The sequence below is a fragment of the Dermochelys coriacea genome, chromosome 14 (assembly GCF_009764565.3).
Source record: "Dermochelys coriacea isolate rDerCor1 chromosome 14, rDerCor1.pri.v4, whole genome shotgun sequence".
In the NCBI taxonomy this organism is placed as follows: Eukaryota; Metazoa; Chordata; order Testudines; family Dermochelyidae; genus Dermochelys; species Dermochelys coriacea.
Window position 1 is genome coordinate 29,578,486 of NC_050081.1, and position 23,259 is coordinate 29,601,744.

General features: G+C 51.4%; 3 protein-coding genes across 7 annotated transcripts in view; 1 reads left to right on the plus strand and 2 right to left on the minus strand.

Annotated features, from left to right (window-relative positions):
• The window catches only part of LOC119842762 (zinc finger protein 239-like), a 605,953-nt gene that overhangs the window by 448,997 nt on the left and 133,697 nt on the right, over window positions 1–23,259 (minus strand). The gene's annotated exons all lie outside the window — the stretch shown is intronic.
• LOC119842466 (zinc finger protein 271-like) overlaps window positions 1–23,259 on the plus strand; it is a 638,009-nt gene that overhangs the window by 25,166 nt on the left and 589,584 nt on the right. The gene's annotated exons all lie outside the window — the stretch shown is intronic.
• Window positions 8,072–17,644, minus strand: LOC119842749 (zinc finger BED domain-containing protein 6-like). 2 transcript variants are annotated; one of them, XM_038371256.2, is made up of 2 exons: window positions 17,575–17,644; window positions 8,072–15,284 (listed from the first exon to the last, which is right to left on the minus strand). In XM_038371256.2, exon 2 carries the CDS (start codon window positions 13,493–13,495, stop codon window positions 10,793–10,795), a length of 2,703 nt encoding a protein of 900 aa, XP_038227184.1. In that variant the 5' UTR covers window positions 13,496–15,284; window positions 17,575–17,644; the 3' UTR covers window positions 8,072–10,792. The 2 variants fall into 2 exon arrangements, with proteins under 2 accessions (XP_038227184.1, XP_038227185.1); XM_038371257.2 differs by lacking the exon at window positions 17,575–17,644 and adding an exon at window positions 16,840–17,081.

Below are 23,259 nucleotides of genomic sequence, written 5' to 3' on the forward strand. Positions count from 1 at the left end.
CCCCATATAGAGCCCAGGAACGTGTGTTTGGCTGAAGCATCTCTTCCAGAAAGGCACCAGTCTGGATGTGAATACATCAAGACATGGAGAATGGACCACTTTCATTAGGAGTTCCAATGGTAATCACCCTCTCTATTAAAAATGTCTTATTTCTCATCTGAATGTGTCTGGCTTCAGCTTCCAGCCCGTGGTTCTTGTCCTGCCTTTCTCTGCTAGATTAAAGAGCCCTTTAGGATCCAGTATTTTCTCCCCATGAAGGTGCTTAAATACTGTAATCAAGTCACCCCTCAATCTTCTTAAGCTAAACAGATTGAGCTCTTTAAATCTGTTGTATAAGGCATTTTCTTCAGCTGTCCATTGATTTTTGTATCTCTTTTCTGCGCCCTCTCCAATTTTTCAGCATTCCTTTTAAAATGTGGACATCAGAAGTAGATGCAGTATTCCAGTGTCAGTCTGAGAGATAAAATTATCTCATGTCTCTGACTCGCTACTCCCCTGTTTATACACCCAAGGATCACATTGCACTGGGAGCTCATGTTAGTTACTTGTCCGCTATAACCCCAAACACTTTCCAGAGTCACTGCTTTCCCAGATAGTCCTCTATTCTGTAGGTCTGGGTTACATCCTTTGTTCTTAGCTTTATAATTGCACTGGGCTGCATTAAAACACATTGAGTTTGAATGGGTCCTGTTTATTAAGTGATCCAGATCACTCTGCATGACTGCCCTGTCTTCATTATCTACCACTCTGCCAGTCTTTATGGCAGCTGCATCTTGTATCAGCAGTGATTTTATATTTGCTACCAGATTATTGATGAAAATGTTGAATAGTTTTGGGCCTAGATCCCCTCCCTGCTGAACCCCTAGAAAAAACACCATTTGATGGTCATTCCCCATTGACTACTTTTTGCAGTCTGTGGGGTACTGGTCAGGGAATGGGGTAGGGGGGCCTTTACCATCCAGGGCCTCAATTTCAGGTCAGTTGCTTTGGTTGACTTAGGGGGACAGGAGACAGAAACATTGAGGCCTTAGAGCACAAGTTCCAGTCTGTGCAAAAATCAACATGCAGGCAGCAGATACTTGGCTGCTCCAGAAAAGCAGCTCTGCTACCATAGTGATAACTGGGGCACAGAAACATACACAGACTAGATCAGATCCCTAGGATCCGCCCTACAAGTGGGATTGGAATCCAGAGCAGGTACAGGATTTAAAATAAACCAGGAAATGAGACTCCTCTTCAAAAGAATGAAATTCCCCCAAGTAAACAGGAGGATGAGCTGCCAGGACAAGGGCCGCTGAACTGCATCTCTCAGCCTCTGAGAGATTGCTGCTTCTCTCCTCCTCAATTCTCACCTTAGTTAGTCAGCTGACAGTTCCCCAGGGGCTGGGGCCTGGTGCTTACCTGACACCTAGCCTGCTCCTTCACAGTTGTGTCGGGCAGGGCAAAGCACAGCTGCACTCAATCAATTCACAACTGGCATGTTGTGCCTTAAGGACCATAGGTGATGTGTATTAGAACAATTCCTAGGCTGCTCTAGCATATGCTGATGGGGAGCAGATGCAGTTTATGAAGCAAGGAACCATAACAAGCTCTCTGAGAGCCTGTCACTGCCCTCTGGCTCTCCAGTGTTGAGTTGGAGCTGGAGAAAATCTGTCTCGGAAAATGTAGTTGGGCCCTTGGAGTAGGATTGTCCAGTGGGTAGAGCACTCGATTAGCCCTTCAGAGGCTTGGAATCCATTTAATAAAGAAATAAACCACTAAAAGCATAGTGCAGATCCTCATCTCGCAAAGTCAGTATGTTGTTTTTAATTTAGATCATGGTAGCACACAGCGACCTGAAACAATATCGGAGCCCCACAGTATGTGGACATAGTGACAGATGCCATGTTGCACAACTCTTACAATTTTATTGTGAGTCTTGTCATATTTGGTTATTTCTTAAATCCCCAGCTTCTGGAATCATGTTAATATGTGAGACTTTCAGCTTTCTTTTAAAAATATGTCTGGCCCTGTGGGTGCAGCGAAAAGTTTGAAAACATGACTAAGTGTGCTAGAAAGGTTCAAAACCAGAGGGCCAAGAAAAATAGTCCAAAATACTGCTGCTGCTTTTTTTTAAAGTAATATTATTTTAAACCATTATCCCGATCTTGGGACACCTGACTCATGATTTTTAATGCTTTACTTGAAGGAGGGGGTGGGGAAACTGAGGCACAGAGCAGTGCTGTGACTTGCCTGAGGTCACACGCCAGGCCACTGGTAGAGCCAGGAAGAGAACCCAGCCCCCTAGTCCCATGTCCCAGACACTAGATCCTTTTGCCTTACTGGAGCGTGTTGCTCTTCTGCCAATGTACACCAGCTGAGGGAGGCTCTGGCTTCCTGCACTTAAGTACACTCAAAACTATAAACCAATATACAAACTCTAGCCTTTTCCTGTTCTGCCTCCCTGTGTCCACATGGCCCAACACGTAAACTAGTTGCTGCAGCTCTAGCCTGTCCAGATCACTCCCAGACACTGAGTAAGTAGACCTTGCTAGGGTGCCTTCCATTCCCTGAGCACCGTGCACATACTAGCTGAGTCAATTCATATAGTCCTTGGTTTGCAGGTGAAGGTCTCCACCGCAGCCACATGGTAGGGATCTCAATCCCCTGCAGCTGCTGCCTGGCTTAGCTGGTGCAGTCTGGCCACCATCTCCCAGGGCTGCAAATGCTGAATAGAATGATTCCCAATGATTTCACCCGCCCATTAAATGCACCATCACTCACCGCTGCTTTGCTGGATCCTCCCCCTGCCAGATTGCTCCCTACCGCCAGCCAGACACTCCCAGGCCAGCCTTCCTGGGTGGACTCAAGCTTGGCACAAGCCCTAGGGCATGGCAGAGCTTCGGTGGAGTGGGTCTGTTCTCAGCAGGCCATCACTCCCACGAGCCCAGGGTATCTGTGCTTTTGCCATGGGGCTGCCTGCTACTCGCAGCGATGGAGCTGTCGGGTGGGAAAGTTTCTTGGCTCTATAGGGTGATGGCATGACAAATACCAGCTTTGTCCCAGTTCTCATATGCTCTAATGGCCACCTGTCTACTGTGTCAGGGTTAGGGATGAGAAGGAAGGAATAAACTAGGAAAGTCCAGGGGGAGCTCAGTGGATGAGGGGAGAGGGGAATGTAGGTCTGGTGCCAAATGACTCTGAGTCTAATAGTTAGTGGTTGGGAGATGGTTTATGTTTCAGCAGGCTGGTCTTGGTAGGGCTCTGAACTGGGCTCCAGGAGAGCTGTGTTCAGTTCCTGGCTCCGGCATCAGGTCTCTGTGTGCCCTGGGCAAGGCCCTTCGTCTCTCTGGTCTCAGTTCCCTGGCTCTGAAAGGGGAAATGATCCTTCCTGTGGCTGCCTGGTGTATTTAGCCCATAAACTCTTCAGGGCAGGGCCTATCCATCCGTATGTGTCCGTGTAGGTGTCTGGGCCAGTCACTGCTGATGTAATACAAATACAACATGAAATCACCAATGTGCTTTTCCCCTTGGCTGCTGCAGTGTGAGAGCACTGCTACACAAGCTCAGGGGTGGGAATACAGTACAAGCTTCTTTTGTCATAGCCTGAGCTTTCATCAAAGACCTCACACACATTCTGGCCCAACCCACCCCAGCTCAGCATACACCAACCTTTGAAATACCAGCTCAGATTAGCAGGGCCCCAGCTTCCATGAGAAAGGCTCTGAGAGGGCAACACTGAGCTCTCCCCTGCCAGCTAGCTGGGGAGGGGAAAAGGCATAGGGACCAGACTGTATGACTACACCAACTCTGTCTAGGTATCTAGCAGACAGAGCTGTGTTGCCAAAGTCATCAACTTTGGCAGGTGTTGGGTTACAAATCACTCTAGTACTGAATGCAGGGAGCAATGCAATGTTCTTATCTTTATTGTGTGAGTAAAGGGCAGCAGAACTGTGTTTAGCCTATCCTGTTTGAGGGGGGTCACCCTCAACTGGACTGAACTCGCTAAGCAGGGGGCTCAGATGCCAGATTCCTGTGAAAGTGGAGGACGGGGGGGGGGGAGATAGGTGTTCCTGCTGGGAGGAGTAGGCTCTGCCTAAGAGGCCTGGACATGGTTTAACCTGCCCCTTTCCACTGTTCAAAAACAGAGCTAATTAGGGCTCCCTTAGGAGTCTTGTTTTGTTAAGTGATTGCTAGAGCTGAAATCACTTCTTGTGGGACATTTCTGACCAGCCTGCTTCAGCAATGAAGTTCCCACACACACAGCTGGGTAGAACCTCAAGAGACTGTCCTGCAGAGATCACAGTAGAGAAGCAGGTAGCAGCAGAAGGTGATGGTGTGCAACAGCAACGGCTGGTGAAGCAGTGAGCAGCTGGCGGGGTGACCGGCAGAGTGGTGATGCCAGAGCAAGTGTTGGACAGTAGAGTGAGAAAGGTGCTCTCTCTCTCTCTTCCCTCACCCACCTTCAGGTAGGAGGTGAACTCACTCAGATGCACCTCTGAACTCTGGGTCTTCACTGACCAAGGACAACCACTGTGAGCAGGATGTGGTGGAGGGAGCAGGGAAGGGCACGTTAAAGGAGCTTTTGGTTGTTGAACTCAAGAACCTGAGGTGAAAGACACTGCCCCATGCACTCTACAGTGGGTGTTGGCCTTAGGGGCTGAACACAATCCAGAGAGAGGAGACAAAGGCTAGGGAGATGGAGATAAACCATTGCTCCTCTGGAAGTGTCTCTATCTCCTGCTCTGAGTGGGCTCACATCTCCCCATGTCTCCTAATCTATGCTAGTGAGGCCCATGCCCACTGAAGGGGAACAGGAATGGAGAGACAGAACAAGGACATCATCAATGGGGCTTGTGTTTTTTCTGCCTCAAACATTTTGTCAGCTGCAGTTCCCTCTCCATGTGCACTTTGATCCTCATCCCCGACCTTTTGCCTCACAGAGATGGGGTTGCAGCATGGAGTGAGAGAGATGTTAATAACTGGGGCAAAATGGGAATGATGGATCCCCTTTTCTAAACTAATTGACCCGGGGAACCCCTGAATTCATGCTTCAAATACACAAGTAGTGCCTAGAACTGAATACCTCTCTGTCCATGGCTGGAGTGTAACACGTTGGACCAGAGCTGCCCTGTCCTTCTTCAGTAGCTAAGACATAGCTAGAGGTTTGAGAGTCCCTACTAGGTGTAGACCAATGACACTGATCCAGCAATTCATGTAGCAATAGTAGCATGTGCTTTTTAGATGCAGCTGTCGAGATTCAGCCCTGCAGGTGAACCCCCCAGGGAAGGGGAGGTATTGTACAAACTTCCCCATCACACACCTGGTCTGAATGACAGCCCAACAATATCCGGGTAATACTATAGGGCTCTGGCTGAGCTCACGACCTGTATGTGCTTACACATATACTGGCAGTGAGCCAAGCACCATCTTGCAGGCTTGAGTCCTTGGCTTTTGAAACTGCCTTGGCATGATGCTGAGGGCACCTCTGGACATGTGCTCTATGGGTGCAAGAGGAAGAGATGGGTTGAGAGATACAGAAAGGAGTACAGCACCAAGGACAAGGCAGGAGAGGAAGGATGGGCTTGTGACTACGGCCCTTGTGTGGGATGAGTGAGCTGTAGGTTTAGTTCCTCGTTTTAATCCTGACCCTAGGGTGCACCTGCACTGCAATTAAACCCCGTGGCTGACCAATAGTGGTGGACTTGGGCTCGCAGGGCTTGGGCTATAAAACTGCAGTGTAGACAGTTGTTCTCAGGCTGGATCCTTAGCTCTGGGACCGCACAAGTGGGGAGGGCTGGCAGAGCCTGGGCTCCAGCCTGAGCCCGAATGTTTACACCACAGTTTTGCAGCCCCTCAAGACCAAGTCAGCTTGCCCGGCCCAGCCACTGGTGTTGCTACACAGCAACTGCAGTGTAGACATATCCTGGGTGCATAGCCGCCGACTTCTACTGCCGCTGGTGGGTGCTCGACCCCCGTCTGCCCCCTGCCCCACCCCCATTCCAACTCCTTCCCCAAATACCCGCCCCTTCCCGAGCCTCCCCTGTCATGGAGTCACCGGGCTATGCTCTGGAACTACTCCATATGAAGCCAGTCAGGACTCTGGGAGAGCCTCCTCTCTGTGAGCAGACTGTCTTCAGGGCAAGAAGCTTACACAGCTTCAACCTTCCTGAGTTTGAGCTCAGAGCATTCAGCATCCCTGTCCTCACTATGCACTTCCTGCCTGGGCGGGTCTCCTGGGGAAGCCAGAGGGTCTTGCACCCCAACTCCGCAGTCAGACGTGACTCGCAGCCAGCCAGCAAAACAGAAGGTTTAGTAGATGACAGGAACACAGTCCAAAACAGAACTTGTAGTTATAGGAAACAGGACCCCTCAGTCAGGTCCATCTTGGGGCCAGGGAGGCCAGACCCCAGGTCTGGGCCTCCCTCCATTTCCCCAGCCAGCTCCAAACTCAAGCCCCCTCCAGCCCCTTCTCTGACCTTTGTCTCTTTCCGGGGCCAGGAGGTCACCTGATCTCTTTGTTGTCCAACACCTCCAGTTGGCACCTTGCAGGGAAGGGACTCAGGCCATCAGTTGCCAGGAGACAGGGTGTCTGCCATTCTCTGTGCAAACAGTATCACACTGGCCCGCTAAGGCTTTGCAACAATCACACACCCTTATCCCGCCACCTAGATATTTACGAAATGCACAGGGGAAACCGAGGCACCCACACAGTATTCAGAGAAAACATTAAGAACATTCCCACTTCGTCACACCCCCTCCCTCCCGGAGCTTGCTACAGCGGTTTGGCGGCGGCAAGTGCTGTGAGGTAGGCGGAGGAGCGGGGACGCAGCACGCTCAACAGAGGAGGCGGTGAGGTGAGGTGGGAAGGGGAGCTTGGTTGCCGGTGGGTGCAGAGCACCCACTAATTTTTCCCCATGGGTGCTCTAGCCCCAGAGCACCCACGGAGTCGGCGCCTATGCCTGGGTGTGTCCCTGGGCCAGTCATCTCTGAGATCCCTGTCTGAAGACAATAATGTTGACCTGGCTCCTGATGCGATATGAGCTGCTCAGATCCTGTGGTGGTGAGGGTCATACACAGATAGAGAGTTAGCACATCTGCAACCTGCCACTCATGGCTTATGTCCAGCAGTGTGGGAATGGGATTTGGCATTAGCATTATTAACCAAGATCCGGGTCCCATTGTGCCAGCTGCTGCACAAATACAGCATGAGCAATGGTTCCTGCCTGACAGCTTACAAACCCAAAAGACAAGGCAGACCAATGGCAGGAGGGGGAATGGTCACACAGCTGGTTAGTGGCAGCAGAATTAACCCCCAGCTGTCCTAAGTCTCAGCCCAGTAGATCACATCCAGTAGACCACACTAAGCTACCAACCATACACAATAACAACTAGAAAAGGAGTACTTGTGGCACCTTAGAGACTAACAAATTTATTAGAGCATAAGCTTTCGTGAGCTACAGCTCACTTCATCGGATGAAGTGAGCTGTAGCTCACGAAAGCTTATGCTCTAATAAATTTGTTAGTCTCTAAGGTGCCACAAGTACTCCTTTTCTTTTTGCGAATACAGACTAACACGGCTGCTACTCTGAAACAATAACAACTAGCTCTTATACAGCATATCTCATCAGCAGATCTCAAAGCACTTACAAAGAAAGTTGGTGTCATTAATTCCATTTTACAGCTGGGGAAACTGAGGTACAGAAGAGGCAGCATCTTCCCAGGGTTATCCAGCAGGTTGGTGAGGCTCCTGAGCCCCAGTAAAGTGCAGTGCTCTATCCACTAGGAAACACTGCCTCCAAAACCCTGGACTCGCGGACAGTGGGGACAGATCAGAGACAAGGGAACCTGGGGCAGTTACTAGAAGCATGTCAGTCATTCAGTTACCGACGTAGCACTGTCAACACCCCAGAGTCCAAGGGCTATTCTGGACAGCAAAGTACATAAAAGACCATTTCTGGCAATTGAAATAATATTGTTTGAGGAAAATAAATGATGATTGTAGACCAAAATTTGTAACTATTTTTCAAAAAGAATGTCTCAGGGTTAGTGTCCTCACAGCACATTAATAAGCACAGGGAATTATGCAAAATTAATGCAAATAACCTTCTTTTATTTATGTTCCTAAGGTATTTTGGGGTAAGGAATACATCTCCTTTTAAATATATAATCTTTATTCAAATTACTGGGGAGGAACTCAGCATTGAACAGTGAGTGAAAATCAATATGCATACAGCACCAAAAACATCTCTGGTGGCTGCATGTCTGTCATTATTTTCAAAGACTGTTGTCCAAATTTAAGCACCTAAATCCAGATTTAGGCACCTACATAAAAGTACGGCGGTATAGTGAGATTTTCATAGAAAGGGAGCATACTGATCAAGTTTGCAAATGCACAAATACAGAATGGGGGATAACTGGCTTGGAAGCAGCACAGCTGAGAAGGATCGGGGAGTTGTGATGGGTCACAATCTCAACATGAATCAGCAATGCGATGCTGTTGCAAAAAAAAAAAAAAAAAAAGTCAAATGCAATTTTGGTTCATTAACAGAAGAATAGCATGCAAGTCACGGGAGGGGATAGTACAGCGTTATTTGGCACAGGTTAGGCCTCAGCTGGAGTACTGTGTCTAATTAGGTCACCAATGCATAGAAAGGATGTAGATAACCTGGAAAGGATCCAGAGGCAAGCAACAAAGATGTCCAAAGGGATGGAATGCAAGCCATATCAGCAAGGGCTGAAAGAATGGGGGTATGTTTCATTTGGAAAAGAAGAGATTAAGGGGGGACATGACAGCATTCTTCAAATACTTGAAAGGCTGCCATAAAAAAGATGGTGAAAAATTGTTCCCTTTTGCCACAGAGGGCAGGACAAGAGGCAATGGGTTCAAACTGCAGCATAGCAGATTTAGATTAAATCTCAGGAAAAACTTGCTAACTGTAAGAACAGGAGGACAATGGAATAGATGCCTAGGGAGGTCTTGGAAGCTCCTTCACTGGAGCTTCAGAAGGAGGCTGTATAGCCCTCTGTCTTGGCAGGGGGTTAGACCAGATGACCCCTGAGGTCCCTTCTAACCCTATGGGTCAATGACCTCATGTGTCATTGAGTCCAGTCCCCTGCTATCGCAGGCAGCCCAATCAGATAGTCATATCCAGAAACTTATCGAGCTCCATCTTCAAACTAGTTAGGTTGCCTCCACTCCTCCTATTGGGAGTCTGTTCCAGAACCTTACTCCTCTGGTGGTTAGAAATTCTCTTCTAATTTCCAGCCTGAAGTTATTAACTGCCAGTTTATCCCCATTTGTTCTTGTGCCAATATTGTCTATTAGCTTCAATAGCTTTTCTTCCTCCCTGCTATTCACTTCTCTGCTATAGTTAAAGAAAGCAATCACATCCCCTCTTCTCAGCTAAGCTAACCAAGCCAAGGTCTTTGAGCTCCTCTCGTAAGACAAGCTCTACATTCCCCTGATCATAGCCCTTTCCCAGTTTGAATTCATTTTCTTAAATAAAAGCACCTCCAGGGGTTAGGAGTACAAATTCCACAGAAAAATCAGTCAAACTCGTGCTTACACCCTTTAGAAAATTTTCATCGTTAGGCCCCTAATTTTAATCATCCCGTTTTTGAAAATATTGACCTTAATTTTAAGGTCATTTTCTTAAAACATTTCAGAGACCAGCCGTACAGGGGATTGTATATAAAAAGATTCCAGAATCTAATCACTGCTAGGGCATGTTTTTCTGCAGCCAGTTTGCTAACAGGTCATGTAAATCAAAGGCCAGGAGGCCCCGTAATGCAGAGCTTCCAAAGAGATAATTGACCTTGTACCCCAAAATGGCTTTGCTGTTTTCCCACCCCACATTCCTCCACTAGAGCTTTCCTTGCTGATGGCCTGTTGACTAGAGACCACTGAGACCAAGCCAGTGGCAGGAACGTAGATGACCAAATCTGTCAGTAGCAGCATTGACATGTACCAAGGGGTTCACAGCTGTCTATTTACTGGTCCCAATGGGGTGTTTTAAACTGGACAATAACACTGCCCTTTTCCAGGGAATACTCAACAATTCCCCATGACAGATCAAAACACGGCAATATATATATTTCCGTCTAGTGGTACATACATAGATATACCACTAGACGGATGATGGCAATTACAGTGAAAACCATGGGGCCACTCTTCCCACACCTGTCCCCATTGCAGCAGAATTCAAATGTAGAGCTGAGAGAATAGTTGATTTTCCAGTTTAGCGACTGAACCAAAAAATCAGGGGAAAAAAATGCCATTTCTGGCCAAGCAAAACATTTTGTTCAAACCGACCGCAATTTTTTTTCCAGTTTTTCATTTCATTTCCAAGTGTTTTTACCCTTTTAAAAAATTACATCCAGCTACATTTCTAATGAAACATCACTTTGAAATGAAAGGTCAACACATTTTGTTTTGAAAATTTCAAAATAAAACATTTTGACTAGTTTGTTTTTATTCAGCTGAAACTATTTGCTGAATGTGACCTGGATTTGTCATTAGTTGCCCCAAACTGCATTTCATGGTGAACTATTTGACTGAAACATTTTGCCAAGCTCTATACAAATGTCCATGAACCACAACCAAGACAAAAGCCAGGGAGGAATGAGTTCTGAGATGGTGACTGGCACTGGTGCCCACTGCTGTGCTCTGCACCCATCTCACATCCATGCACATGAAAGCATGTTGTACAATTGGTCTCCATGAAGAAAGGCAACATAGGCTCTCGGTGTCAATGAGGCGGGCCAGGGATGGTTTCAACCACCAAGGACATTAAGTAGGTAGCATCAGTGGTCAGAGTCCCTCCATGTTATCTTCCTCCTCCTCCATGTTCCATGTCGCTTTGTCCCTGGCACCGGCCACATGTTCTGGCACCTGGTACTCCCGGGGGAGCAGGTGCTTGTTCATTTTGATGAAGGCCAGGCTCTCCACACTGCCAGTAGAGAGGCAAGTCCGCCTGTTCCGCACGATGGTCCCCGCCGTGGTGAAGAACTGCTCAGAATAGAGGCTGGAGGGGGGGCAGCTCAGGTGCTGCACAGCCACCTGGAAGAGGGGCAGCCACATGTCCCGCTTCAGCTGCCAATACAGCAAGGGCTCGGCACTGGCTGACAGGACCACGGTGTCCTGCAGGTAGCCCTCCACAATCTGGGCTGCCTGGGTCTTGGCTGAGTCCAGTAGTACCGGGGCCACGCTGATGAGACCGAAGTCCTCCAGGCTGTCCCACAGAGACCTGCCCCGGTCTGAGGCACTGCCCTTGCGCTGCTGCTGTGTCTGTCTCCGGCTGGTGCCACGGTCCTGGACATCCCGGATGTTCTTGGCCACCTCGTCAATGAGTCTCTGCGTCCAGCGGTGCAGACCGCCCTCCCCTTCGGGCACGAAGGAGGCCATGTTGTTCTTGAAGCGGGGGTCTACATAGGTGGCCAGGACATAGTGCTCCTGAGCACGGATCTCAGCAATCTGTCGGTTGCCCCGCAGGGTTTGCAGCAGGCTGTGCGCCAGCGCCTGGCCAGTCTCCTCGCCCTCATACTGCTGCACCAGTGAGAGCAGCTTCTTCTCCAGCAGGCAGATGAGTGGGATGGCCTGACTGATGCTGACATCAGTCCTGCTCACCAGCTTCGTGGCATCGTCAAAGGGCCGCAGGATCTGGCACAAGATGTGGATGAGGGGCCAGTCAGTCTGGGCCATGTGCAACCCGCCGGCCCGCTGGGCAGAATGGCGCCGGCAGAAGGCCTGGACAGCGGCTCGCAGCTCATACAGCCGTTCCAGCATTCGCAGGGTGGAGCTCCACCGCATCGCCACCTCCTTCTTCAGCTGGTGCCGTGGCAGCTGATTCTCCACCTGCAGCTCCCAGAGCAGGTGGCGGGCAGTGTAGGAGTGCCTGAAGTGGGCACAGACCTTCCTGGCCACTGCCAGCACCCGGTCCACCTCCTCATTGCTGTGCAGGAACTCCCGGACCACCATGCCGAGGCAGTGTGCCAGGCAGCTGACGCGGGGGAAGCCGCCTTCTCGCAGCACCTGCCGCACCCGCTGTCCATCATCTGAGGCCACAAAGCCCGATGAGAGGGAGAGGGGCATGAGCCACTCCCTGATGACCCCCCGCAGCCTCTCCAGCACGTGCCCGGTGCCGTGCTGCTTCTCCAGGCCGCACATGTACAGGGTGGCATGCTGGCGCAAGATGCTGCTGTTGCTCATGCTCACCCAGTGGGCACTGATGGACATGTAGTCAGTGGTTTGCCCGCTGGTCCACATATCCACTATTAGGTGCACACGGCCACCCACACAGCCCCCCAGAGCCTGCATCACCGCAGTCTTTACTGCACGGCACAGCTCCGGCACTGCCTTCTTGGAGAAGAAGGAGCGACTGGGCACCTGCCACCGGGGGGCAGCCGCTGCCATCATCTCCCTGAAGCCCTCGCCCTCTACGTGGGAGAAAGGTAGGAGGTCCAGGGCCAGCATCTTGGCACAGGCAGAGTTCAGTGCCAGTGCCCGGGAGTGGGCCCGATGGTACTTGGTGCCCCTCTTCAGGCTCTCATCGATGGACAGGTGGGTGTACGTGCCCCCAGGTCTCCTGGCAATGCTGGGGGCCCGGCCAGTGCCTCTCTGCTGCCTCCACTTCAGTGCAGCCCCACGTGGTGTCAGGGGGGACTCTGCCACTCCGGGCTGCTGGCTCTCCATGTTCTTCTGGCGCATGTAGACAATGCTGTGGTTGTGCTTAATGTGGTTGCCAAGCGACGATGTGCCCAGGCGCTTGGGGTCAGTCCCACGCTTGACCATCTGCTGGCAGATCATACAGGTGACACGGGTCGGGTTCCCAGGGTCAATGGAGAAATACTCCCAGACCCATGATTTCTGCCGGTGGTATCTCCCAGGCCCGGGGCCCTGCATCGCCACCACAGGCATGGTGCCGATGCTGTGGGAATTGCACTCTGCACTGCTGTTCCCTGTGGTTTCCCCAGCTCCAGCACTGAGGTCTCCCCCGCTCCAGATGGGCAACTCATCCTGCTTTTGGACACTGGTAAAATATGAGGCTATCAGCATCTGATGCTGGGCTACCCCTTCCTGCGTGCTAGGGCATCCCACCCAGTCACTGCCCTCCTCCTCCATGTCCTCTGGGGTAGCTGGCTCCATGGGAGCTTCCCCGTCCACCCCAGAGGAGTAGCCTGAAATTGTGTCGCCCCCTGATGAGCCTGCCTCCCCGACCACGCTGGCTCCATCCTCGTCGGCCTCAGACTTGACAACCTGCAATACCTCATCTGGGATAAAGAGGGGTCCCCCAGTGCCTGACTCCCCTATGACACCGGATACAGCAGGCTCGACCAAGCAGTATTTCTGTGTGGTGGATCGTGGTGATCGGCGGCTGGCAGACATGCATGGCTGTGACAACAATCCTAGACCAGTGCCAATGCTGAGGCTGGCCGCATGCTGCTTGGGGCTTAAGCGTGGCGGTTTGGCAGAGGAGTTTCTCCATCCTCTGCTGCTATGACTGTTTCTCTTCATTGTGTGCTAGCCAGCGGTAAAGGCTGATATATAAAACAACCTAAAACCCTGCTTAACACCAATGAGGAACAGGGACAGGACTCCTAAATCCCCACTAGAGCCCTGACACTGAGACACTCTGTCCAGACCCTGGACGCACATGAAATGAGAGGGTGCAAATGTGGCAAGAGAAAGTTACATTGAAATCCTGCACCCAGCCAATAAATCTGACAGCAGCCTCAGTTATCCAGAGATGGTGCCCCAGAACTGAGGCCAGTGGTGCCTTACAGGAGAGGTTTAAAACGATCTACTTTCCTAATCTTCTTTCCTACCCTGCTAAACAGCTTCTTCAAGCCCTTCTCCTTGTCACAAGTTATTCCTTTGGTGCCAAGGAACTTGGAAAATACCATGTGTCTAATCACCACTAACCAAAGCAGCTGACTGTGGCTATCAAATATTGTTGCAAACTATTCACCATCCAGCCAAAGAGTTACCAAAAAAACCAAAAAACATGTCAAGTGAATTCACACAGGATTTCAAACTAGACAGAGGAATTTCCAGTTTGCTGTCTCCAACAGGAAGAGAGCTTGAATAATTTGCTGAGTAAATAATCTGCGAAGAGTTATTCTTCATGCAGGTCCTCACAAATTGTACACCAGATGAGCAGGATTCACTCCTTGGCCTCTTTGCTGAGACAACAGATCCTGTAAATGGTTTTCTTGTGTGGATGCCTATCCTGCTAGGAACTGCACTAAGACTATCCAGCTTACATCACAAGGGCCACTGAAATAAAAAGCAGAATTTTCCTCCAGGGCAGATTGGAAGAGGCCCTGGAGGTTTTTCGCCTTCCTCTGTAGCATGGGGAACGGGTCACTTGAGGGAGGATTCTCTGCTCCTTGAAGTCTTTAAACCACGATTTGAGGATTTCAATAGCTCAGACATAGGTGAGTTTTTCGTAGGAGTGGGTGGGTGAAATTCTGTGGCCTGCGTTGTGCAGGAGGTCGGACTAGATGATCAGAATGGTCCCTTCTGACCTTAGTATCTATGAATCTATGACCCCACCCCCAGCTCACTTCCTGCCATATGCTGTTCACTCCCACAAATCCTCACACAATCAACGAGATCCCTTTAGGAACCTGCTCCCTCTGCCTATGATCTATCTGACAAACAAGTCATCCAGCTCCTGTGCTCACTGGCTATCAGCACTGAACCCACAAACAGAGCTCCATCCTCTCTGCCCCATCTCCCACCACCATTCTTACCCACAAATGATCAATGTTTCCATTTGAACAGGGCGGAGTCACTGATCTCTACATGGAATTAGCTCTGACTGAACAATTTCCCTCAGTGAGTAGCTACACAGGGCTCTTCTCCCATGTAGGTTCTCTGAGGCTAGGCAAGAACTGATTTGACATCGACACTTTTTGCACGCTCAGGACAGTCACGGATTCTCTCTTCCATGTGGCTCCTCGGACAGCAGGTAAGGTCTGAGCTCTGCGCGAAGCCTTGCCCCTTAGTCAGCACATGTGCTTTATCTTTCTTCTTTATGGGGTTTGCTGGTAGAAAAATGTCATCTCTGAGCTGCTTGATGTCTCTTTGATGGTAAGAGTGTGTTTACCTCTCTCCCCACTGGAATGGTTCCTCTGCTGTCTTCCCTGCCTGTGCTTATTCCTGTAAAATTTCCACTGGGGTGAACTCTGGGAAACATTCCCTTTGGATCTCCTTAGCGACATCTCATGAGGTTCCCCCTTCCTCTGGGCATTTAGATCAAGATTATCCTCCTCCTTCTCCCTCACAATCCCACCGTCTGCTGGAAATAAAAAATAAAGAGAGTCCAAGCATCAACCACTCTGTCTAGTTTGAAATCCTTGGCAATAAAAACAACAAACAGTATCACAATAAAAACAAGTGTTGATAATCTATTTTGGCTCACGTGACAGGGTTCACCTGGCATAAAGCACATAGGGATGACTTTGAAACAACTCATTAATAAAGGAGAGAAATTAAGCACAGATTTATAATTTCTCACTTCTGCTAAATAAAAGGGCTTTAGGGGTCATGGTGGAAACCAAATGAACATGCACTCCCAATGTGGCTAAAATGCCTAATGCAATCTTTGAGTAAAGGGACTATTGAGTTGAAGAGGTGATATTACCCCAATATATGGCACTGGAGAGACCACCATTGGAATACTGTCTCCAGTTGTAGTTATCCACATTTTTGAAAACTTGGAAAGGATTCAGAAAAAAGTTACAAGAATGATTCAAAGTCTGGAAAACCTGCCTTCCGTTGAGAGACTTAAGGAGCTCAATCTCTTTAGCTCATCAAAGAGAAGGTTGATCATGGTCTATAAGTAGCTACATGATGAGCAGACAACAAAAGAACAAGTGGCTAGTGGCTAAACATTGAAGTGAGACAAATTCAAACAGGAAATAACACTTTTAACAGGGTTATTAAGAGCTGACCCAGGGAGTTGGTGGAAAGTGGGTCACTTGAAATCTTTAAATCATTGGGCTGGATGCAGGAATCATGTGGAAATTCTCTGGTCAGTGTGATGCAGCAGGTCAAATTCATTAGACAACCATCCTGGTCCCTTCTGGCCTCAGAAATCTATGAAATTTTAAGTATCTGGTGCCAAATGAAAAGGGCTGAGCCTTGGACTAACATTTTAAAAAATAATAATAATAATTGACATTATTTTATACAAGTAACAATCATACAAACGTGCCTCAGTGTAAACTGTTTTAACACATCAAACTCTCAAAATAAGAAACAAATCCCAAAGACTTCAATGGTAGTAGATTCTGACCGCTCAGCGCTTCTGGAAGGCACACCACTAAGTATGTATTATGAATGGTATGGTAGGCACCTGTCTTTGAAAATCTGGCTTGATATGTCTAATTGTTACAAGTGAATGATAGATTTTTGAGGGGAAAAAAAAGTCAAACATAAGGAGACTACCAGGTTTGTCACCTTCACTGATTCTCTTTGTTCTTTGAATCAGCTGGGATTTTAATTAAAATTAACTTTTGGTATTAACTTTTAAACACTGTTACATTACTCGGTAGTTCAACTATCAAGTTAAAATGCTTACATTTTGTGTGGGAATGAAAATATTTTCTAAAGAAATCGTTTCGGAAAGTCTATAATGTCTCCTGCAGCCCGTTCCAGTCTCTCTCCTTCCCCCCTCTCGCGGCGCTGGCTGGGCTCCTGCAGGCGCTCAGGGGGGCAGAGCCTGGGTGGAGGGGGCCAGTCAGGGAGGGCAGCAGCAGCTCCGGGACTCGCAGACCCCCGGCCCGGGGGCAGAGCTGGGGCGAGGAGGGGCCGTTGGGGCAGAGTCACTTTCCTGCCCCCCCCCCCCTCACCTGCAGGCTCCGGCTCAGGGGCTGGTGTCGGCAGTGCCCGGGGCTGCTCCCAGCCCCCGGAGCAAGTCCCCCCGGCTGGGCCCAGGGGGGCGCTAGGGAAGGGCTCTCCCCGCACGGACCCCGCTGGGCAGCAGCAGCGGCGGCGGCGGCGGCGGCTCCGCCCGGGCTCTCAGGTCACTTACGGATGCGGCAGAAGCGTGTGACCCGGGAAGCTCAGCCCCTGACAGATAAAACAGGGAGAAAGAGAGAGCAGCCTCCCCAGACTAGCAACAGCCAGAGCCCTCTGGTGGTCACAGCTAAGGGGAGCGCCGCGCCGGGACACAAGATCCAGCCATGGGCCTTCCCGCCCGCCTGAGCGGAGCCAAACCTCAGAGACTGAACCAGGGACAGAGCCGCAGGCTCGCGCCCTGCACGTGCCCAGGCTCAACCTCGCGCCCTGCACGTGCCCAGGCTCAACCTCGCGCCCTGCGCTCCGGCTGCTCCTCCCCCGCCGCTGGAGCCGGGGGGAGAGAGGAGCAGGCTGCAGCCCTCGCAGGCAGCGATGGCGGCGGAGCCGGGTTTACATCGCTGCTGCGCGGCTGGCCCCCACTTCCTGGATCCCAGTACGGCGCTGCTGGCCCCAGCGGCGCGGGGTGAGTGGAGTCGGCCCAGGAGACCAGCTCCACCAATATTTGGGGCCGGGTGTCCCCCCCGGCCCCACGCCTCCCCCAGCCCCCTCTTGCTGCCCCCACACACCTCCCCGGGCCCTGGAGCAGAGCGTCCTTGCCTCTCCGCTGCAGCTCCAAGCTGCCTCCCTGCAGCAACTGCTGCCGCCGGGTCCTAGTGCCCCCCATCTCCCCTGCCAGGGCCTGCCCTTCCGCCTCAGATCCTTCCCTTTTCCTGCAGGACCCTCCACCAGCACTGGGGGACCCCCCGCCCGCAGTCACCGCTTCTGCCCCGCGCTAGACAAGGAGGCAGCTCCATCACTCTCCCCCAGTGAGGCTACAGTCAGGGGCAACAGCAGGGGAGGGGGCGCACGCAGCACCCACCATGGAGGAGGCGAGGGAGATTCCTGGACCTGAGAGGGGCCCTAGGAGCACATGCAATGACCGTGGTGGAGGTGAGTGTGCTGCTGGGGGGGGCTGAAAAAGGGGGGCTCCTCCCCCAGAGCTTGCTGCTGCCAGGAGGGAAAGGGCTGGGGGAGTCCTCCTCTCTGGCCCCTGTCCCGGAGCAGCCTGCCTGCACCCCAAACTCATCCCCAGCCCTGCCCCACCCTCGAGCCCACACCCCCAGCCAGAGCTTTCACCACCCCCACCGCACCCTCAACCCTCTACCCTAGCCCTGAGCCCCTCCAACACCCCAAACACCTTATCCCTAGTCCCAGCCAGAGCCCTCATCCCCCCCATACCCCAACCCTCTGCCCCGGCCCTGAGCCCCCTCCAACACCACAAACCCCTCATTTCCACCCCAGCCCTCATCCCCCCATATCTCAACTCTCTGCCCCAGCCCTGAGCCCCCTGCAATACCACAAACCCCTCATCTCCAGCCCCAACCAGAACCCTCATCCCCCTGCACTCCAACCCTCTGCCACAGCCCTGATCCTCTCTAATACACCAAACCCCCCAGCCCCAAACAGAGCCCTCACCCCCCCACACTCCTACTCTTGCCCTGAGTCCCCCCACACCCCTCATCTGCAACCACAGCCCTCACCCACACCCCTCACCTCTGCACCTCCTCCCATCCCCAAACTCCCTCCCAGAACCTGCACCCCCTCCTTCCACACCACCTCCCATCCCCAAACTCCCTCCCAGAACCTGCACCCCATCCCATCCCCAAACTCCCTCTAGAGCCTGCACCCCAATCCCCTGCCCCAGCTTAGGGCCTGCACTCCAGACCTTCCCCACCCAAACTCCCTCACAGAGCCTTGAGCAGGTGGTGGGCAGAGTTTGGGCGGGGGTGGGTTCTGGGCACCACCAAAACTTGTGGAGAGGTGTCGGGGCAGGCAGGGAGCAGGGGAAGTTGGATGGGTCGGGATTTCTGGGGGTCCTGTCAGGGGGTGGGGAGCAGCTGGATAGGTGTGGGAGTCCCGGGGGTGTGGAAAAGGGTCGGGGCAGTCAGGGAACAGGTAGGGGATAGTGTGCTAGGGAGGCAGTTACAGTGGGGGAGTCTCAGGAGGGGGCAGCCAGGGGACAAGGAGCAGGGAGGCTTAGATAGGGAATGGGGTTCTGGGGGGCAGTTAGGGGCAGGTTCCCAGGAGAGGGCAGTCAGGGGACAAGGAGCAGCATGGATTGAGGGTTCTGAGGGGGGCGGGAAGTGGGAGGGAGTGGATGGGGGTGGGGCTAGAACAGGGCTCCCTGGATGCACACCCTAATGAAATGTGCTGCGCATGCCTATGGACAGAGCCACAGAGAAACCTGCCCCCCCCCGGCTGCTATCCAGGGCTCCAGACAGCCTCTCAAGGGCCCATCAGCCCCAGAGCCCTTTTCTTTGATGCTTTGCTCCCTGCAGCAGTCCCAAATCCCTGCAGGATGCTGCATCCCCACCAGCTCCTGGAATCTCTCCTGTCCTTCCCCACCCGTCACTCCTGAGAAGAGAGGTCAATGCTAGTGCAGGTGCTTCATGGCTGGCAACTTACCAAACAAAAAAAGAACAGGAGTACTTGTGGCACCTTGGAGACTAACCAATTTATTAGAGCATAAGCTTTCGTGGGCTACAGCCCACTTCATCGGATGTTAGTCTCTAAGGTGCCACAAGTACTCCTGTTCTTTTTGTGGATACAGACTAACACGGCTGCTACTCTGAAACTTACAAACAGTGGCCACAGGGCAATTTCTTACTGACACCCACAGAGAACTTCCAGGCAGTGGTTTTCAAACTGTGGGTGGTGATCCAGTACTGGGTCGTGGAATATAAGGCACTGGGTCGTGGCGACTTTGGTCAGCCCCGCTGACTGGGACATTAAAAGTCCTGTCAGCAGTGCTGCCCAGCTAAGGCAGGCTAGTCCCTAGATGTTCCAACACCACACTGCCCCAGAAGCAGCCAGCAGCAGGTCCGGATCCTGGGGTGGGGGGGGGGGAGGGTTTCCAAATGGAAAAGAAAAGGGGGTAAGGAAAAGAGAGAGGGAGAAAAACAGAAAACTGAAAAGCAAAAAAATTCTGTTTCAATCTGAATTGAATCAAAACAATTTTTTTAAATTGTGAATCAAATTGAATTAAAAAAATTCCAGAAAACTTTTTGGAAAAAAAAATCCATTTCTTTCAGTTATTTTTCGAGGAAGATATGTACTGTTTCCAACCAGCATTATTATTAAATTAAAATATAATATTAAAATAAACTTTTATTAGAAACCACTTTCACTAGTCCAGATTTGTTTCCTTGCTCAAGACATTTTTCACTTGTTTTTTTTTCCAACTGGTTTGCATGGCTATTGCTGCAGTATTTCTCATTTCACCTGAGGGAGGCATGGAAAGAGCACTTTAGCAGTGAGCCACAATAGTGCGTTGTAGTGTACAGTGGGCTATTGTAACACCAACAGACCCGGCAGGCAGAGACCTCTGGAGCTTAGTGCATGAGCCTCTACTCCATGAGCTAAAAGCCAATGGGCTGTTAGCTAAGGCCGTAGAGCAGACTCATTAATTGCTCTCTCCTAAGTGGTCTTTGTGACACTAGATGGGACAGAACACCACACCCAGGAGGTGTGTGGGTTACACTATCTGGCCCTGCTGTTTGGGGACCTGTTAGGAATTGTGTGGTATTATGGTGTTCAATGAACCCGGCCTAATGCCACCTAGGACAGAGAGAGGTAATGTATTTCTGGTACATCGTGCAGCGGTGCTGGCTGCACCCCCTGGTGGAAAAAGTTCAGATGCTGACAGATTGTCCAATACTGTCAACCAAAAAGCATGTATGTCCCAGGCTTGGCCAGCTATTACAGGCTGTTTGTATGGGACTTCACCACAATAGTCGCCCCCTTTACTGACCTGGTGAAAGACACCAACCCCAAGGAGGTGCAATGATCAGAGACTGGTGACAAGGCCTTCAGGACCTTAAAGGACCAGCTAATCCAGGGGTCGGTTCTCTTCTACCACAACTTCATAAAGCAATTCATTCTGCAAACAGACACATCGGAAGTGGACCTCAGGGTTGTGTCATCTGAAGAGGTCAAGGGCTAAGAACATCTGTCACAGACTCACGGGACTCTCTCTTGGCTCCGTACGGTCCCTAGGAGGAACCCCCTTCAGTGCAACAGTCCTTCTTGGGGGTCCACTCTATCTCGGGGGCTAAGCCATAGGCCCTTCCACCTCCTGGAACCGCACCTCTCTGAACCTTCAGCATGCCTGTCTCTTGCTGTGAGCCTCCTCAGGGAGTCCACTCGCCCTGGACCCCCTGGACACTGCTCTTCAGCCCTGCACAGTGGCTGCCTGAGAGAGCCTGGCTGGGGAGGAGTCGGCTTCTGCTCCCTGCCCAGCTCAGCTGCTGGGGACCCTGGCACTTGAGCCCAGGCAGGGAGTAGAAGTCACCTCCCCAGCCAGGCTCTCTCAGGCAGCTACTGCCCAGGGTTGCAGAGCAGCATCTCAGCAGCTGGAAGTGGCTGGTCCCGCCCCTTCCTCTCCCAGCATCTGGGCCACGCGTCGCCCAGGCCCGCCTCCATCCCTCCCTCTTCCCACCCCTCACTTCTCCCCCTCCCCTCTTTTAAATCACCTGGGCCGCTGGGTAATTGCCCCCTTTGCCCTCCCCCCCGTCAGCAGGCCTGGTCCCACCTCTGTCCTTTGTCTTCTGTCCCAGGTAAATAGGTCGCTTGGGCCTCCTTGCCTCTCAGCCTCTCCTCTCATCCATCCTTTGTTTTCCTTTTTTCCTTTGTTTCCCCACTGGCTGGAACCGGCTGGTTGGGTCACCGGGATCCTTTCTCCACAGCCCATTGACCTCCCACTGGCCAGAACCGGCTGTGACTCCCAAGCTGGACCTCCTGGTCACCTGTCGCTGGAGTGTCCATTCTCCGAGCCGTTCGCTGGCCTTCTGTAACAACAAACTCCCTCTCCCACCACCTCATCAAACCAGGAGCATAAAGGGAAACTGAGTCCCAACCCTCTGCATGCAAACTGTTGAAAACAACAAGAAAACTCCCCACTTCGTCACAACATCCAATCCTATGCATGAGTAGAAAGCTGTTCCTTCAGGAGGTGAAATACTCAGCGATAGAGAAAGAGACCCTGGCTGTGAAATGGGCCAAAGAGGCACTTTGCATTATTTCCTAGGTAACCCTTTCCTGCTTGTCACAGATCATGCCCCTCTCCATTGGCTAAACTACATGAAAAGACACCAATGTCTGGATCATGGGATGCTATCTTTTCATACAGCCCTATGACTTCCAGATACTCCATTGCCCGGGAAAGGCACACAAGAATGCAGATTTCTTTTCTCGGGATGGAGGACAGTGGCAGGAAAAGGACCCACCTCTGGATCCTAGCCTAACGGGGTGGGTGTGTGATGGGATATATAAGCCAAGGGGAACTGGGGAACCAAGAGTTAATGAGCAGCTCTGGTCCCAGAAGACCTTGCCTTGTCACACCTGCTGGGCATGCTCACAATGGAAGGCCTCCCAGCTCAGTCAGCGCAGAGGAACAGTCCTTCGCTCTTCGCTTTTGCAGAGACGCCACAGGACCTTCACACCACTGGGACCAGACCCTGCTGCCATGCTGCCTAAGGCCCCCGAGGGGGAAGGGAATGGCGGGCCACGATTGAAAGAGAAGAGCCTCCAGATCACTGTCAGTGAGAACCTGCCCCACCCTGTGGATCCCTAAACCGACACCTGTTGTGAATTTGGAGGGGCAGAGATGGCCGTGGCAACAGGAAGTGATCCAGGGAGCAGGCTTGTGCCCGTGTTCCACAATCACTGACCCCACAGACTCTCACCACCGGGCAATACGGGCACAAACTCTTGCCACTAGGCCATACTGCCAGACTCAGACCCAAACCCCTGACAGTCCTCCAGGATCGCTATTAGCATTTCAACATCGCCAATGGTAATTCACCAATCAGGAAATAAAGTTCTTGCTTATGGCTTTCTGAACAGTCCTGTGTTTTTAAATATGTGACTTTCCCTGTTGGCCAGGCAAAGTCGGTCTCATCTGGATTCTGGTTACTGCATGTCACGGTCATGCATAGGATTCTAGCAGCTCTGCTCTTGGGCTGTGTTTTGGAGATGAGTTGTTGTAGTTGTAGTTCTTCTTCTTCTTCTTTTCCTTTCTTTTCCCAGCTAGTCTCCTAGGACCTCAATTTATATAGTGAAACTTAAGTCCGGGTAAGCTATACCTTAATCATAGATTCATAGATTCATAGATATTAAGGTCAGAAGGGACCATTATGATCATCTAGTCTGACCTCCTGCACAAGGCAGGCCACAGAATCTCACCCACCCACTCCCGCGAAAAACATCTCACC